This window comes from Barbus barbus (assembly GCF_936440315.1).
Source record: "Barbus barbus genome assembly, chromosome: 49".
NCBI classification, from domain to species: domain Eukaryota; kingdom Metazoa; phylum Chordata; class Actinopteri; order Cypriniformes; family Cyprinidae; genus Barbus; species Barbus barbus.
Window position 1 is genome coordinate 17,764,688 of NC_136727.1, and position 15,956 is coordinate 17,780,643.

General features: G+C 40.3%; 1 protein-coding gene across 1 annotated transcript in view; it reads right to left on the minus strand.

Annotated features, from left to right (window-relative positions):
- LOC306867210 (metabotropic glutamate receptor 7-like) overlaps positions 1 to 15,956 on the minus strand; it is a gene marked incomplete at both ends in the record, with an annotated part of 220,064 nt that overhangs the window by 113,519 nt on the left and 90,589 nt on the right. Inside the window, 2 exons of the mRNA XM_079412799.1 lie at positions 1,637 to 1,791; positions 2,195 to 2,330. Coding sequence (XP_079268925.1) covers positions 1,637 to 1,791; positions 2,195 to 2,330 — 291 coding nt within the window. The remainder of the gene's footprint in view (positions 1 to 1,636; positions 1,792 to 2,194; positions 2,331 to 15,956) is intronic.

Here is a 15,956-nt window from a genome sequence, read left to right on the forward strand (position 1 = left end):
AGACATTTTTAAACACTGAGTGTGTAAAACGGATAACAGAGTTTTCATTTATGGCTGAATTACTCATTTAATGCGACAACAACAGGAAGCTTCCTTGTCATGGAGAGTGTAAGACCTCCAGGCCTCTTCTCCACAGAGGATCTATCTCTCTTTTTGTACCATACACGCACCCTCCATCCATAGGGCTCTTTATATCATTAGTTTATGTCCGCCACAAAATATAACACCACGGGGCCGTTCATTTATTAATCTGGCACTCGGATGAAGCCCATGGCAGGGCTGGATGGACAAGCGTGCCAGCTGGGTCAGTCTGTGTCCAGGCCTCCGGCTGGGTTCACAATCTCCAGTGAACAAAACGAATCGGTTCGGAAGCCTTTGGACACTGTTGTGCTCGGCTCGGTGTCTACACGCACCACGCGCTGTCTCTATCAAACGTGACACAGTTTCGAAGACACCAGGGAGATGATTTTCTATTATTAGAGCGATGTTCCTTCCATCCATTCAACCTGATGTTACTCTGAACAGGAATACACTGCGAGCAGCAACTGAACTTTGCTTGTGCGATCAAATAAAAGTAGGGTGTTTCTTCAACTTAAGGCCTGTGGAATGAACACACTTTCACCGTTTGTTTATTTTGATTAAAAAATATTCAGTGGTGTATATACATGAATTGCATTCTGTAATTTACTCAGTATTTCTTCGTCAAAAAAAAGTGTCACATTTGCAGTTGTTTTGCAAAATTTTGCATGCAGAATTTAGTTTCAATAGGAATCAACATGGAGTTTCAAACACAGGCAAATGATTTCCAATAGTTAATGATGATTTCTTTTATGTTTGTTTCGTTTATATAATATTAAGTTTGGGTCTGATAAAGGTAAAACTAAAAAATCTAAAATAAAAGCTATTTTTACATTATTACATTATTACAGTATTAAAAGTTTGGGGTCTGTAAGATGCGTTTTTGTTGTTGTTTTAAAGAAATCAATACTTTTGTTAATCAATGATGCATTAAATTGGTCAAAAGTGAAAAATAAAGACATTTTTTACATTGTTTACCCAAAACTGTGATGTCTAAAAAGTAAGAAATAAAAAAATTTAAATTAAAATTAAATAAAAAATAATATAAAATAAAATTACATGCTGTTATTGCAAACTTTCTAGCTATGGGGGGTACTGGAGTAATGATGCTGAAAAGTCCCCTAAATCATCACAGTAATAAATTACACTTTAAAATAACTTCAAACAGAAAACACATTTTAAATTGCAATAATATTTCGCAATATTACTATAGCTACTATATTTTTAAACAAATAAATGCAGCCTTGGTGAGCAAAAGAATCTTCTTTCAAAACCATAAAAAATTCTTACTGACCCCAAACTTCTGAATGGTAGTTTATAACAAAAACGGCAATATAAAATTATAATAATAAATAATTGATGAAACACCTCTTAATGTACAGCACAGCTTCTCAAGAAAAGCGTCAAGAAATGTTAACGCTTGAAGAATAAGTCTTAGCACCCCATCATCACAGCCACTGAACCCACATGAAGCCACTGAAAATCACACAACACTGAGAGACGCTAGTGCTCCCTAAAAATCATCAACATAATCTTCTCCAAAACCGATCATTCTTACCAGGAATAGTGGCTCTTTTTGGCAGGATGGTGACGGCACCGACGGCGGCGTCCTCGAGGCCTTGAATAGGGCTGTTCTTGGCTCCCCAGCTATCAGAGCCGATCCACAGGAAATGGCCCACTTGATCGGCTCTCTTGCTGGCATTAAGGATCCCCCTGCGAACATTCCCACAGAGGAAACCATTACCGTGACATCGAGGCCCTCTGTAACTCTTCAGCAGCGCAGGAGATGCGGGCTCGCGATTGTAATAGCATCCAGATTGAATCGTTATTGTGTATGAAATACACAAAAGCAATTTTCAATGGGTTTGCTTGAATGATGACATGTTGATGTCATTAATCAATACCCCAAGTGGCTGAGATTATCCAGCAAACAAGATATAAAGCCCTGAAGTGCACCCTTGAGTTTTATCTAAGTAATAGCTTTCAGGCCAGTAGAGTATTGACTTGTTGTCATCGAGAACTTTTATGTTATTTTTGGAGCTCAAAAGGGAGCAATTAATGAAATTTACAGTAGATCTATCTTGTGATTTCTCTTCCTCTCCTGTCAACAGCTTACCGAATGTCTTCGTCGTAAGCGAAAATAATGACCACCCGGGCATGACGGGTCTCCAGAAGCTGTCGGATAATCTTGTCAAAATCAGCCTGCTTGTGGTCGTGAGGAATCTTCAGGGACTGAGCGATGCAGATTCCACCTACAGAAAGAACAGAAAGAGAAGCCGGTGAGGCTGGGAAAAAAACAAGAAAGAACTGTCCTCTAACGTTAGCATATGGTTCCCGTTTGGTTGTTTTTGGAACCAAAAATTAATCTTTCCAGAATGTTGTTAGGAGATTTTTGTGACAACCTAAATATGATGTATAAAGAGTGTTCTTCAATGGTTATTTTTTTAATTTAATTTTTTTATAAATATTTTTATTTTTATAATCAAAAACATTTCAGGGCTGTATTTATTTATTTATTTATTTACTTACAACCTAAAGAGAACTTTTTAGAATGTTGTTATTGTTATTATTATTATTAAAGTAATTAATTAATTATTTGTTTGTTTGTTTGTTTGGATTTTATTTTTATAACCTTAATATAATCCATTTTTCTAAACATTAAATTAAACTTGCAGGGTTGTATTTATTTAGTAAATAAATAAACCTATAACGATTATTATTATTGTTATTATTTAAAGATAACCTATACATAATGTTATTATTATAATCATTATTATTATTATTATTATTTTTCTTCTTTCTTTTTTCTTAGGTTTTATTTTTACTACCTTAATAGATGAGATTTTTGTAATCTATCTATCTATCTATCTATCTATCTATCTATCTATCTATCTATCTATCTATCTATCTATCTATCTATCTATCTATCTATCTATCTTTATCTACCTAATCAGACACTAACCGTCCCAGAATGTTGCTGGGATTGTATAAATTTGTTATTTAATTTAATTTAATTTCTTATTTTATTGACAACTTAACCTATACAGAACATTCTCTAATGTTTATTTTTAAATTGTATTTCTCTAATTCTAAAGTAACTTTCATAGAACATTAAAGGGAGTTATTTTATGACAACCTAAATAACCTACACAGAATACCCTCTAACGGTTATCACATTCTATTTTTATAACCATAAACTAACCTTTCCAGAATGTCCTAAAGAGTTTATATATATACAGTAAGTATAAATTGGGTCGATGTCTATTCAAGACCCCTGACCTAGAAGAATGTCTTCCCTGCAAATGTGTGATGAATATTACATAGGAACGTCCTGAACAACCCTGCCAAGAAAAAGTGTTAGGATTTGTCAAAATCCATCAACAGTTCTGCAGGTTTTGAATCAGATAGAAATGGAATATGTCACTCTTTCCTACCAACCATTTTCAAGACATTCACCCATTAAATATGAATATTAAACACGATAGACAGAATCGCTCTATTTAGGAACATCAAAATTCAACGCTGTTTGGTAAAGACATAAGCGAAAGTGAAATACAACTTCATCTTTTTATAGTTTGCAGGTTGATGACGACTCCAAATCTCTCTGGTGATTTATTAGACAACCAGTGTCGATATGGCCGCTGCCCTGGAGAGTCGCTTTTATGAGCGTGGCATCAGAAGATCGGAAATGTGATAAAAAAGGACAGACAAACGATGTAAACCCATGGCAGCTGCTTCAATACGCTGGCTGATCTGGAAAGAGAGGCGCTGAACTTGGCATCACTCCCTGTTTGTCTCGCTGAAATCCCACAGTCGCGCTCTTGTGTTCCCGTTCACTGCACAGTGTACTTAGCCATGGGAATTTTCTCCATTATCAGAAATATTCACTGGGGAAGCTCACGCTGTTCTGCCATTCTGAGATAGCCGAATCCCACAGAGCAGAATGAATGTCAGAATAGGGGTTGTTCATTGCGATTCAAATGCGCTTTGTCACACAAATGTGAAAACACATGCACAAATGCTAATGCTGTCTAGGTTTCCAATGTACTGTACAGTTTTGCTCACTAAATTCACCCTTGCACTCCAAACGCTCCGTAAATCAGTTTATGAGAATCATGAAAAAATATTAGTAGCTCCGTGACTGATTTGTTAGATAGGCTAACTCAAGAGTATATGAAAAAGCAGTAGCAAAAATAACTGAGTCATTGAATCAGTCTCACAGTATGTTTTCTTTTTCTTTTAACTTATTACATTACATTAATTCAGACTACAAACTTCAGGTAAAATCAGGTAAAATATGATTTCTTATTAAAAAATAGGTTTTCATTTTCTTTGTTTTGCACATCAGTTTGTGCGAATCTTAAAAAAGAATAATGACACTGATAGATTCATTAGGATTAATCAGACTAAAGTTTGTAGAATCAAGTAAGACGTATATGATTATTTTTGACCTTCTCACATCATTTGTTCATGAATCAGACTTTTCAAGCTGATCTCACGGAAATTTGTACATGCTTTACGAGGTGGCTAATTCTTATGAATTTGTATGACCTCAGTCATACAAATTTATAATTTTTGATAAATCGTACGTATTTTACAAGTTGCACAATTCATATGAATTTGTACGAATGACGTACACCTAACTCTGCCCCTAAACCTACCAGTCCCTGGGGTCTAGACAAATTGTACAAAATTGTACCAGTGAGGTTATAAGAAATTCGTACGAATTAGTCACCTCATAAAATACAGTGGTGTGAAAAAGTGTTGGCCCCCTTCCTGATTTATTTCTTTTTTTTTGAATGTTTGTCACACTTTAATGTTTCAGATCATCAAACAAATTTAAATATTAATCAAAGATAACACAAGTAAACACAACATGCAGTTTTTGAATGAAGTTTTTTTATTATGAAGGGAAAACAAAATCCAAACCAACATGGCCCTGTGTGAAAAAATGCTTGCCCCTTAAACCTAATAACTGGTTGGGCCACCCTTAGCAGCAACAACTGCAATCGAGCGTTTGCGATAACTTGCAATGAGTCTGTTACAGCGCTGTGGAGGGATTTTGGCCCACTCATCTTGGCAGAATTGTTGTAATTCAGCCACATTGCAGGGTTTTTGAGCATGAACCGCCTTTTTAAGGTCATGCCACGGCATCTCAATAGGATTCAGGTCAGGACTTTGACTAGGCCACTCCAAAGTCTTCATTTTGTTTTTCTTCAGCCATTCAGAGGTGGATTTGCTGGTGTGTTTGGGATCATTGTCCTGCTGCAGAACCCAAGTTCGCTTCAGCTTGAGGTCACGAACAGATGGCCGGATATTGTCCTTCAGGATTTTTTGGTAGACAGCTGAATTCATGGTTCCATTTATCACAGCAAGTCTTCCAGGTCCTGAAGCAGCAAAACAGCCCCAGACCATCACACTACCACCACCATATTTTACTGTTGGTATGATGTTCTTTTTCTGAAATGCTGTGTTAGTTTTATGGCAGATGTAACGGGACACAAACCGTCCAAAAAGTTCAAATTTTGTCTCGTCAGTCCACAGAGTATTTTCCCAAAAGTCTTGGGGATCATCAAGATGTTTTCTGGCAAAACTGAGACGAGCCTTTATGTTCTTTTTGCTCAGCAGCGGTTTTCGTCTTGTAGCTCTGCCATGCAGGCCATTTTTGCCTAGTCTCTTTCTTATGGTGGAGTCATGAACACTGACCTTAACCGAGGCAAGTGAGGCCTGCAGTTCTTTAGATGTTGTTGTGGGGTATTTTGTGACCTCTTGGATGAGTCGTCGCTGTGCTCTTGGGGTAATTTTGGTCGGCCGGCCACTCCTGGGAAGGTTCACCACTGTTCCATGTTTTCGCCATTTGTGGATAATGGCTCTCACTGTGGATTGCTGGAGTCCCAAAGCTATAGAAATGGCTTTATAACCTTTTCCAGACTGGTAGATCTCAATTACTTTCTTTCTCATTTGTTACTGAATTTCTTTGGCTCTCAAAATGATGTGTAGCTTTTGAGGATCTTTTGGTCTACTTCACTGTCAGGCAGGTCCTGTGATTTCTTGATTGCGAACAGGTGTGGCAGTAATCAGGCCTGGGTGTGGCTAGAGAAACTGAACTCAGGTGTGATAAACTACAGTTATGTTTACAGGGGGGGAAACACTTTTTCACACAGGGCCATGTGGGTTTGGATTTTGTTTTCCCTTCATAAAAAAAAACCTTCATTTAAAAACTGCATGTTGTGTTTACTTGTGTTATCTTTGATTAATATTTAAATTTATTTGATGATCTTAAACATTAAAGTGTGACAAACATTCAATAAAATAAAAAATCAGGAAGGGGGCCAACACTTTTTCACACCACTGCATGTACGGATTGGTCGTGAGATAGCACTGGACTTTTCTCATTTTGAGGTATGATTCTTTGTTTACAATTTTCCCACCTTTAGAATTTATAACTTTACATGAATTTGGAGTGCAAACTTACAAATCAGGTAAAATTAGATTTCTCTATTTTAAAATATGATTTATCTATCTTTGTTTTGCAAATCAGTTTATATGAAACATGAATAAGAATAATGACACTGACAGATTCATAAGAATCATTCAAACAAAGTAACTTGGGATGACAGGATTCTTTTTGACCAGCAGTTCATATGAATGAAGTGAAGTGAAGTGACATTCAGCCAAGTATGGTGACCCATACTCGGAATTCATGCTCTGCATTTAACCCATCCAACGTGCACACACACAGCAGTGAACACACACACACCGTGAACACACACCCGGAGCAGTGGGCAGCCATTTTATGCTGCAGCGCCCGGGGAGCAGTTGGGGGTTCGGTGCCTTGCTCAAGGGCACCTCAGTCGTGGTATTGAGGGTGGAGAGAGCGCTGGACATTCACTCCCCCCACCTACAATCCCTGCCGGCCGGAGACTCGAACCCGCAACCTTTGGATTACAAGTCCAGCTCTCTAACCATTAGGCCACGACTTCCCCTCGAATCATTTGTTCATGAATCATACTTTAATGGTCGTTTGGTATGCCATTTTTAACTCATTAGATTACATTAATTCAGACTACACACATCAGATTAAACCGCTACACCATGACAGGAAGTCCAAAATCTGAACCTTTCCAGCCTTTCGATTTGAGTTAATGCGATTTAATTGATTTGTCAACTAATGTTAACTGACCAATTAGGATCTTCCAGAAGCATGTCACCAAATGGCAGGAGTCACGATAAATTGACATGGACAGGCCCTGCAGACACCAATTATAATTAAATCCCTCTTAGCTATGGGTTTCAATCCCAACACGCCTCGGAAAATACACAATGCATGCTGATAATGTATGCGGCATGAATCACCAAAGCGGATACAGACTGTATTTTCCCCATACGGCCCACCGTGTAATCTCTGAAATGTAATCCAGCCATTGTTTACGGTGCTCTTTGTCTTTTGTAAAACGCTGTTCACCAACGCTGGCGTTCTTCTGAGTCGAGATATTTTGAAGTATGTTGGTATGTATCATTGTTAAACCGCTGCAGATCTCCGTCACTAATTTCAGTCCTGAAATATACCTATGGGCAGTTTCATAACTCAAATTCCTGTTACTGAAACATGAACTCTATTGAAACCTGAATTCAAATGCCTTTATTCATATGTACAGTACCTATAGAAAGTCTTCATAACCCTTCATTTTTTTCACATTTTGTTATGTTGTGTTATTATGTTAAACCGCTTTAATTTACTTTTTTCCCCACATAAATCTACACCCCACTCACCATAATGACATAGCAAAAAACAGATTTATCACAACTATGTAAATGTATTAAAAAGGAAACACTGAAAAAATGGCATTGCACAAGTCATCATACCCTTAACTCAACACTTATTTCAAGCACTTTGGCAACAATTACTGCCTCAGGTCTTTGCACATCCGCATTTATTTTTTTGCCATTCTTCTCTTTAGATCATCTCAAGCTCTGTCAGCTTGGCTTGGGACCATCGGTGGTCAGCCATTTATAAGTTTCTCCAAAGATGTCTGATTGGTTCCAAGTTCCAGCTCTGGCCTGGCCACTCGAGGACATTCATAGAGTCGTCCCTAAGCCACTCCTGCATTGTCTTGGCTGTGTGCGTGGGATGATTGTCATGTTGGAAGGTGGATTTTCAGCCCAGTCTGAGATTCTGAGCGCTCTGAACTAGGTTTTCATTTAGGATATCTCTGAATTTAGCTGCATTCAGATTTCCGTCTTCTCTGATCGCTTCCCCAGTCCCTGCCGCTGAAAAACACCCCCAATGCATGATGCTGCCGCCACCATGCTTCACCGTTGGGATGATCTTATACAGCTGATAAGCGTGCTTGGTTTTCCTCAGACATGAATAAGGAATTGAGGTTCATAAAAACAGAGAATATATATATTTTTTTTCATAGTCTGAGATTTATTTGGGTGTATTTTTGTTAATTCCAATCAGGGTTTCATGTATCTTTACTGAGGAGAAGCTTGAGTTTGGTCACTTTGCCATCAAGCCCAGATCAGTGGAGTGTCGCAGTGATGTTTGTCCTACTGTAAATTTATCCTATCTCCATATAAGATCACTGAGCTCAACCAGAGAGCCCATCAGTGTCTTGATCACCTCTCTAATGAAGACCCTTCTCCTTCGATTGCTCAGTTTGGCCAAGAGGCTAGATCTAGGAAAAGACCTGACTGTTTCAAACTTCATCCATTAAGGATTATGGGGACCAAATGCTCCTGTGAACCTTCAACACAGCAGAATTTTTTTATAGTCTTCACCAGCTCTGTCTCAAAACAATCCCGTCTCTCAGCTCTGCAGGCCATTCCTTTGACTTCATTGCTTAGTTTTTGCTCTGACATCCATTTCAGCTATTAAACTTTATATAGACTTATATAGACAAGTGTCAAAGCAAAGGGTATGAAGACTTGTGCAATGGCATTTTTTCAGTGTTGTGATAAATCCGGTTTTTGCTTTGTCATTATGGTGAGTGGGGTGTAGATTTATGTGGGAGAAAAAGTAATTTAAAGCATTTTAACATAATAACGCAACATATTTTTTTTATTTTATTTTTACAGTTAATGGTTCAGCACTTCAAGTCATGACAAAAAAATTATAATCATTTGAAATATTTAACATCTATAATGGTTAACTTTCTAACATTACTGAATAAACCAGTACAGCTGCATTGGGTACAGGATTAATAGTGAGCATTTTAAAGGTGAGCTCAGGTAAAACTCAGTTCAGAGCTCACCTTAAAATTTAACTGCTGCTGACAGGACAAGCTAAAAGAGATAAAAGTGAAGAGATCCGATCAAGTAAAACCAGGTTTAGTAGCAGGAGTCTGACATTTCTCAAGGCCAATACTGTTATTCACATCCATAAAGCCGGATGTCACTCGCTGTTGGAGACGATCACTAACAGACTACAGTGGCCTGACCTGGATCCGATTCCTCATCTCACACCGTCTGAAATGACCAGCGTAATCCAGGACAAACCACAAGACGTAATTACTTTCTCAAAGAACTCCCGCTTTCATCCATGTTCACTAAAGGATTGACCTGATGGGCTTTTACATTTAACAAATAGACAAAACAAACGTACAGATCATATAACAACCACACAAATGTCCCAGATAAATATCATGATCACAAATTTATCATTTAACCCCCTGGGGTCTGAGGGTGTTTTGGGGGCCTGGAGAAGTTTCGACATGCCCTGGAATTTGTGCTTTTTTCAGTTGCTTATAAAAAATAAAATATGAAATACATTTGTAAATTAAAACGTTAAAATAAATTACAAATATATAAAAAAACATTATACATTCTATAAAATAGTTACTTTAAACAAGACAAAAGTAAAATAGTTAAATATAATAAAATACATAAATAATATGATAACAAATAAAGTAATATAAATACTATAAAATAGTTGTTGTCAAATAAAACAAAAATTATTAAATAATTTTAGTAACTGAAATATAGTTAAAATCACAAACAGAAATAATAACAACAACAACGAAAATAATAATTATTATAAAATGTATTATTAAAACTAACTATATTGTTTATTATTATTACAAAAGTGCATAAAATTACTAAAACTAAGAGTAATATTCTTAACTAAGACAAACACTATTAAAAATCATTTAAGTATTTGGAATTAATTAAATAAATATTTAATGAAAAAAAAAAATTTATTACAGAAATTATCCAAATTATTGCACCGGCTAACTGAAATAATACAAGAAAGCAAAGTACAAAAAAATTATAATTAAAAGTAAATAAAAAAAGAAAAAGACAAAAGCATGTAGCAAAAGGACTTAAACTAAACTTGGTTTGTTGTAGTCATTTTGTTTCATGTTTTTGTAATTGTTTTTATATTTTTATTAACTTTTTTTTTTTTTTTTTTACTTCTGTTTTAGTTATTTTAGTACTCCAGCTTTCTTGTATTAAAAAAAAGAAATCTTACAAATAATGTTAAATGCACTGTAGTGTTATTTCTAAAACTAAAACTATTAAACATCTATTTCAGTAACTGAAATTAAGCTCAAATAAAATGTAAATATTTAATAAAAAACTTAAAATACAGAAGTTATTAAAAATATTGCCTTGCCAAGGCAACTGACTTTCACTATGTGAAAATAAATTAAAATATTTTTAAGAAACAACAAAAGTACATCATAAAAATATGACTTACACTAAAGCTGATTATATGTACTTACATTTATATATTTATTGCAGTCCAAAACAATGGTTTAATATTCCTGCATGTTGCCTTTTACATTTTTGCTGTTTTATAAATTATTGTTATGAAATTGTGGCTTCATCTTTTAGTGATTTTCTATAGCTTTTATTTTTAGCCCAAAAAAATAAATAAATAAATAAAATCGACAGAAATAATTACTGAAGTAAAACCGTAACGACTTCAGTGACTGCATTCTCAACCTATTAAAAGTGAAAACACGTGTAATTGTGAATCATTTATCTACAATATATGTGTTTGGTGGTTGTAGCTCTTTTCTCGGCCTACATCGCAAAATGTGAGGCTGCTTTATTTCTCCCAATACGGCAAAGCGGAGTGACCTACAAATGCTTGATTTATGACTTAACAGCGCTGTTTTCTGTTCTTTCTGAGCATAAATGTAAGACAAATGAGTTTACATCAACATAGTTCCTGATTCGTTCCAAACCGCCACGCTAAAGCCTAAATCGTGCATGTTGTCGCTCGGAGAACAGCGTTTTGATGAACAGCCTCTGGTAATTGGCTCTTTGGAGATTGTTGATGCCTCGTCTTTTCATCACGGTGCTTCAACAGCCATCAGAGACACTCAGAGAAATACATGTTTGCGATTCAAGACACTTCCTGTCATTAGGGGGTAATTTATGCTTCATGAATGTGGAGAGCACTGTTTAAATCAAATAGCAAAACCACGACTGGTGTCAACATGCAATCAGACGCTCGGAAGCAGGTGGATTCACCGCTGAGATGAGCGCCGCGAACACTGATTTTAGTACTCAGGATTTTGTTGTTTTCCAGTTCAAAATATCTAAACACTCTTAAATCAAAATACATCGTCAGAATGTAATGAATGTAAAATACTTCGTCAGAAAACAAGACTTTGCGTTTTTCCTTCCTTAAGTTTGTTTTTATGACCATGTGGGCAGATATTTGCTCTTGTTTTGAACTTAGCCTTATTTAGTTTTGATATATTTTTTCAGAAAATAAGTAAACTTATTATGAATAAGAAAAATATAATATTTTCCTTTTGAAACGTTGAAGCGTAATCAGACTTTATCTTATCGCAATTTAGTGAGTTCTTGGTTTAAAACAAGAGGAAATATCTGCCAAAGGAATGAGAAAAATAATCGTGTTATCAATTTTTTTGGACCACATTGGTAGATTTGTTTTCTTAACTTAATTTTTCTTCTTGCTTTATTTTGATGCATTTTACAGAAAGCAAGAATTAATATTGCATCAAAATGAATGAGTTGTTGCTTTTGCCACTTGAGTATATATATAAAACATTTAATTAAAAATGTATTAAACAAGGTTAGGAAAAAAAAATGTTTTCTTAAACTATTAGCATTTTTGTTGTTCCCTATCGATACTCCACTCGTACTGCGTCTTGCTAAAGACGCTATGGGAAAAAGCCTTTTTTCTCCTTTACTGAAGCCTTATTCAATCACGCAGTAAAACTGCACGATCATTGGTTCGTGCAGTGTGTTAAAAACGAACCAATGTGTCGGCAGCGGAGCTGCATGAGCCTATGGCGACGGAGCCCGCCAGATCCCGCCAGAATGGGCGGGGTTATCTGGCTATATAATCGGCCGTCTGGCCATAGGATCCTCAGATTTCTTCTCCTTCAGCGACGACATCTCGCCTTCGCTGATCCCAAGAAGCCGCCTCGCCGTTGACACGCCTCGCAGCTGAGCCAGAGACCTCCTGCCAGCTGAGACGCCGCTTTCACCGCGCTCCAGCCCCGCAGAAGCCCCGGTCTGTTCGCTGCCGCCATCCGGTGAGTGCTATAAAAATGCATATTTATCGGCGTTGTTGCAAATGCCGCAACAGCGAGTGTGGCTCGTGCAGGGGATCCTGCACGATGCAAAGAGCAGTGAGCGCGTGCCGCCTGTCTGGGTCTCGCCCACGCACTGACTGCGCGCTTACTGAGACAGCTCGTTCGAGTATGAGTCTCGCTCTTCCCGCTCGCTGTCCGTCTCTGTGGAGGCAGCTCCGCTCTCCCGTTTCCTCTCTCTCAGCAAAGCTCGGAGAATGAAACATCAGAGCCACGGAGCTTCCTGCAGCGCTCGGATCCGCCGGTGTTCACACGTGAGAATCAGAGCTCCTCCTTCATTGGGCGGCTCTATTCTCTTTGGCGGACCGGAGTGGAAAGTTATGTGTGTGCGTCACTGAGACTGCGCTCACACAGGCAGCCTGCTTTCACCGAAAGCCGGGCTTTACTCTGATTTGCTCGCGGTCCTCTATGTAGCAGGCCCCGCCTCCCCCCTTCTCTTCTCCCAGTCAACTCGGAGACAGGAACAGCGAGTGAGGCTGAGCAATCAGGTTGAGTGATTTTTCGCGCCGGCTTAGCCCCGTGTGTTTCACTCTGCATACAGCGCTTTGATCTGCCAGCGCGTGTGGATTAGCGCGCCTCATTACATTGAGTGGCTCAATCCTTCTGCGCGCATTGTAAAATGCTGCGCTGGGCGGCCACCGGCCACCCACTCACGTTTATTTTCTCCCAGTCACCTCGGAGAAAAAGACGGTAAAATCGCATGGCTGGGCGTTCAGGCTTGAGTGATTTTTCGCGCCGGCATAGCCCCGTGTGTTTCACTCTGCATACAGCGCTTTGATCTGCCAGCGCGTGTGGATTAGCGCGCCTCATTACATTGAGTGGCTCAATCCTTCTGTGCACATTGTAACATGCTGCACTGGGCGGCCCCGACTCTCGCGTTTCTCTTCTCCCAGTCAGCTCGGAGAAGGAGACGGATAAAAAAAAAAAAAAAAAAAAAAAAGGCTTGAGTGATTTTTCGCGCCGGCATAGCCCCGCGTTTTTCACTCTGCATACAGTCTTTGATCTGCCAGTGTGTTTACACTAAGTATTAGCGCCTCTTGCAGCTCTTTGATCTGCCAGCGCTACTTTCATTATGAAAGCTTCAGTCTGTCCCTGCCGCGCTCACGGTCCCTTTCTTCAATGAAGGTGGCCACGCCTCCCCTGCTCTAGTGTTTCTACTCTCCCAGTTATCTCGGGGAAGAAACTGCAAGCTCCAGGGTTCGCGCGATCAAGCTTGAGTGAATTTACGCCAGGGCAGCCCCGCGTTTCACTCTTTGATCTTGGCTCGCCTGCTTCAGTGAAGATGGCCCCTCCCCTCGTCCGCTACGAGCGGATCTGAGAGGATGCGCGCGGCACTTTTGATCTGCTGGTGTGTTTACACAATGGTAATTAATACCCCTCTTCTAAGAGTGGTTGATCCTTTTAGGCAGATCGAAAGCAAGTTGTCACTATGATTATAACTGACAGCTTCAGACTCCTGACGCTTCTGGGCTGTGCCCACGGCCCAAATGGCCTCTGTCATGCCTCCAAACACCCCGTTTAGCTCCGGGTGCCGATGGCAATGAGTTTGTGGTAAATACTGTTGTGAACACTGGGCCCTTTCAAAAAGCGCCCACACAACTGATCGCTGTTATAGCAAGGAAATAAAACACAAACATTTTCAAAAGGGAGTACATTCCTCTCCCTCTTATCACGAGCTTCAGGTCCCCGCTTGGCGGCCTGCCACTCGAGTTTATCCTGCCCCTTGCCACGCGGGCCAAGGCCTGGAGGGCCATCCCCGGAGTGTCAGAATGGGTTATACGGATAATAGAACGAGGTTACTCACTCCAATTCGCTCGCAGACCCCCGCGCTTCAGCGGCGTGGTCTCCTCTTCTGTAGACGGCTAGAACGCTCACGTTCTACGTTCAGAAATGATGATGCTGTTGAAAAAAGGAGCCATAGAAATGGTTCCTCCAGCTCAGAGCGAATCAGGCTTTACAGCCATTACTTCCTCGTTCCCAAGAAGGATGGCGGCCTCCGGCCCATCCTCGATCTCAGACGCCTGAATCGCGCCCTCGTGAGGAGGTCGTTCAGGATGATCACACTGAAGCAGATCCTCTCGCAAATTCGCTCAGAGGACTGGTTCTGTTCCCTGGACCTGAAAGACGCATACTTTCACGTCCAGATAGCCCCCCCATCACAGACGATTCTTGAGATTCGCCTTTGAGGGAGTGGCTTATCAGTACACGGTCCTTTCCTTTGGACTGTCCCTGGCCCCACGCACTTTTACGAAGTGCATGGGCGCGGCTCTTTCCCCTCTCAGGCAGATGGGAATCCGCATTCTCAATTACCTCGACGACTGGCTCATTCTGGCCCAGTCAGAGGTACAACTACTCTCACACAGAGCCCTCCTCCTCAGCCACCTAGAATGCCTGGGGCTCAGGGTCAATTTTGCCAAGAGCGCGCTGTTTCCCAGCCGACGGATGTCGTTTCTGGGAACAGTTTTGGACTCAGCTCAGATGAGAGCTGTGCTAGCGCTGGAACGCGCTCTGGCCATTTAAAAGCTCGCAGCCTCCTTCCAGAGCGGCACCGCTCGCCCCGTCAAAGCGTTTCAGAGGATGCTGGGCCTCATGGCCACAGCATCGCCGGTGCTACAGTTGGGCCTGCTTCGCATGCGGCCCCTTCAGCGCTGGTTGAAACCACGGGTTCCACCCCACGCATGGCGACATGATCGCCTACATATCAGGGTGAGCCAGGCCTGTGTAACAGCCCTGGTCCCCTGGAAGAACCCACGATGGTTCAGAAAGGGTGTGACCATAGGGATGGTCTGAAGCAGGAAAGTTGTCACAACAGACGCCTCCAACATGGGTTGGGGGCGCTGTGCGAAGGCAAACCGACCTTTGGTCGAAGGCGGAGCAGAACCTCCACATCAACTGCTTAGAAATGCTAGCAGTGTGTCGAGCCTGCCAGTTTTTCCTGCCAGAGCTAAAGGGACGACATTTGCTGATCCGCTCAGACAACATGTCAGTGGTGTCCTATGTAAATCACCAGGGAGGTCTCTCCTCGAAGCGCCTCTTCCTTATGGTAGAGCGACTTCTGGAGTGGGCTCAGCTCAACTTGCGCTCGCTGAGAGCAGCAAATTTGCCGGGCAGATTGAACCGAGGAGCGGATATGCTATCACGGAGCAACGTCCCCTCAGAAGAGTGGATGCTCCATCCGCAGACGGTTCGAATGATCTGGAGAATCTTTGGCAAGGCCGAAGTAGACCTTTTCGCCTCCAAAGACAACTCTCACTGCCCAGCCTATTATTCGAAGGCCAAGGACGCGTTGGCCCACGACTG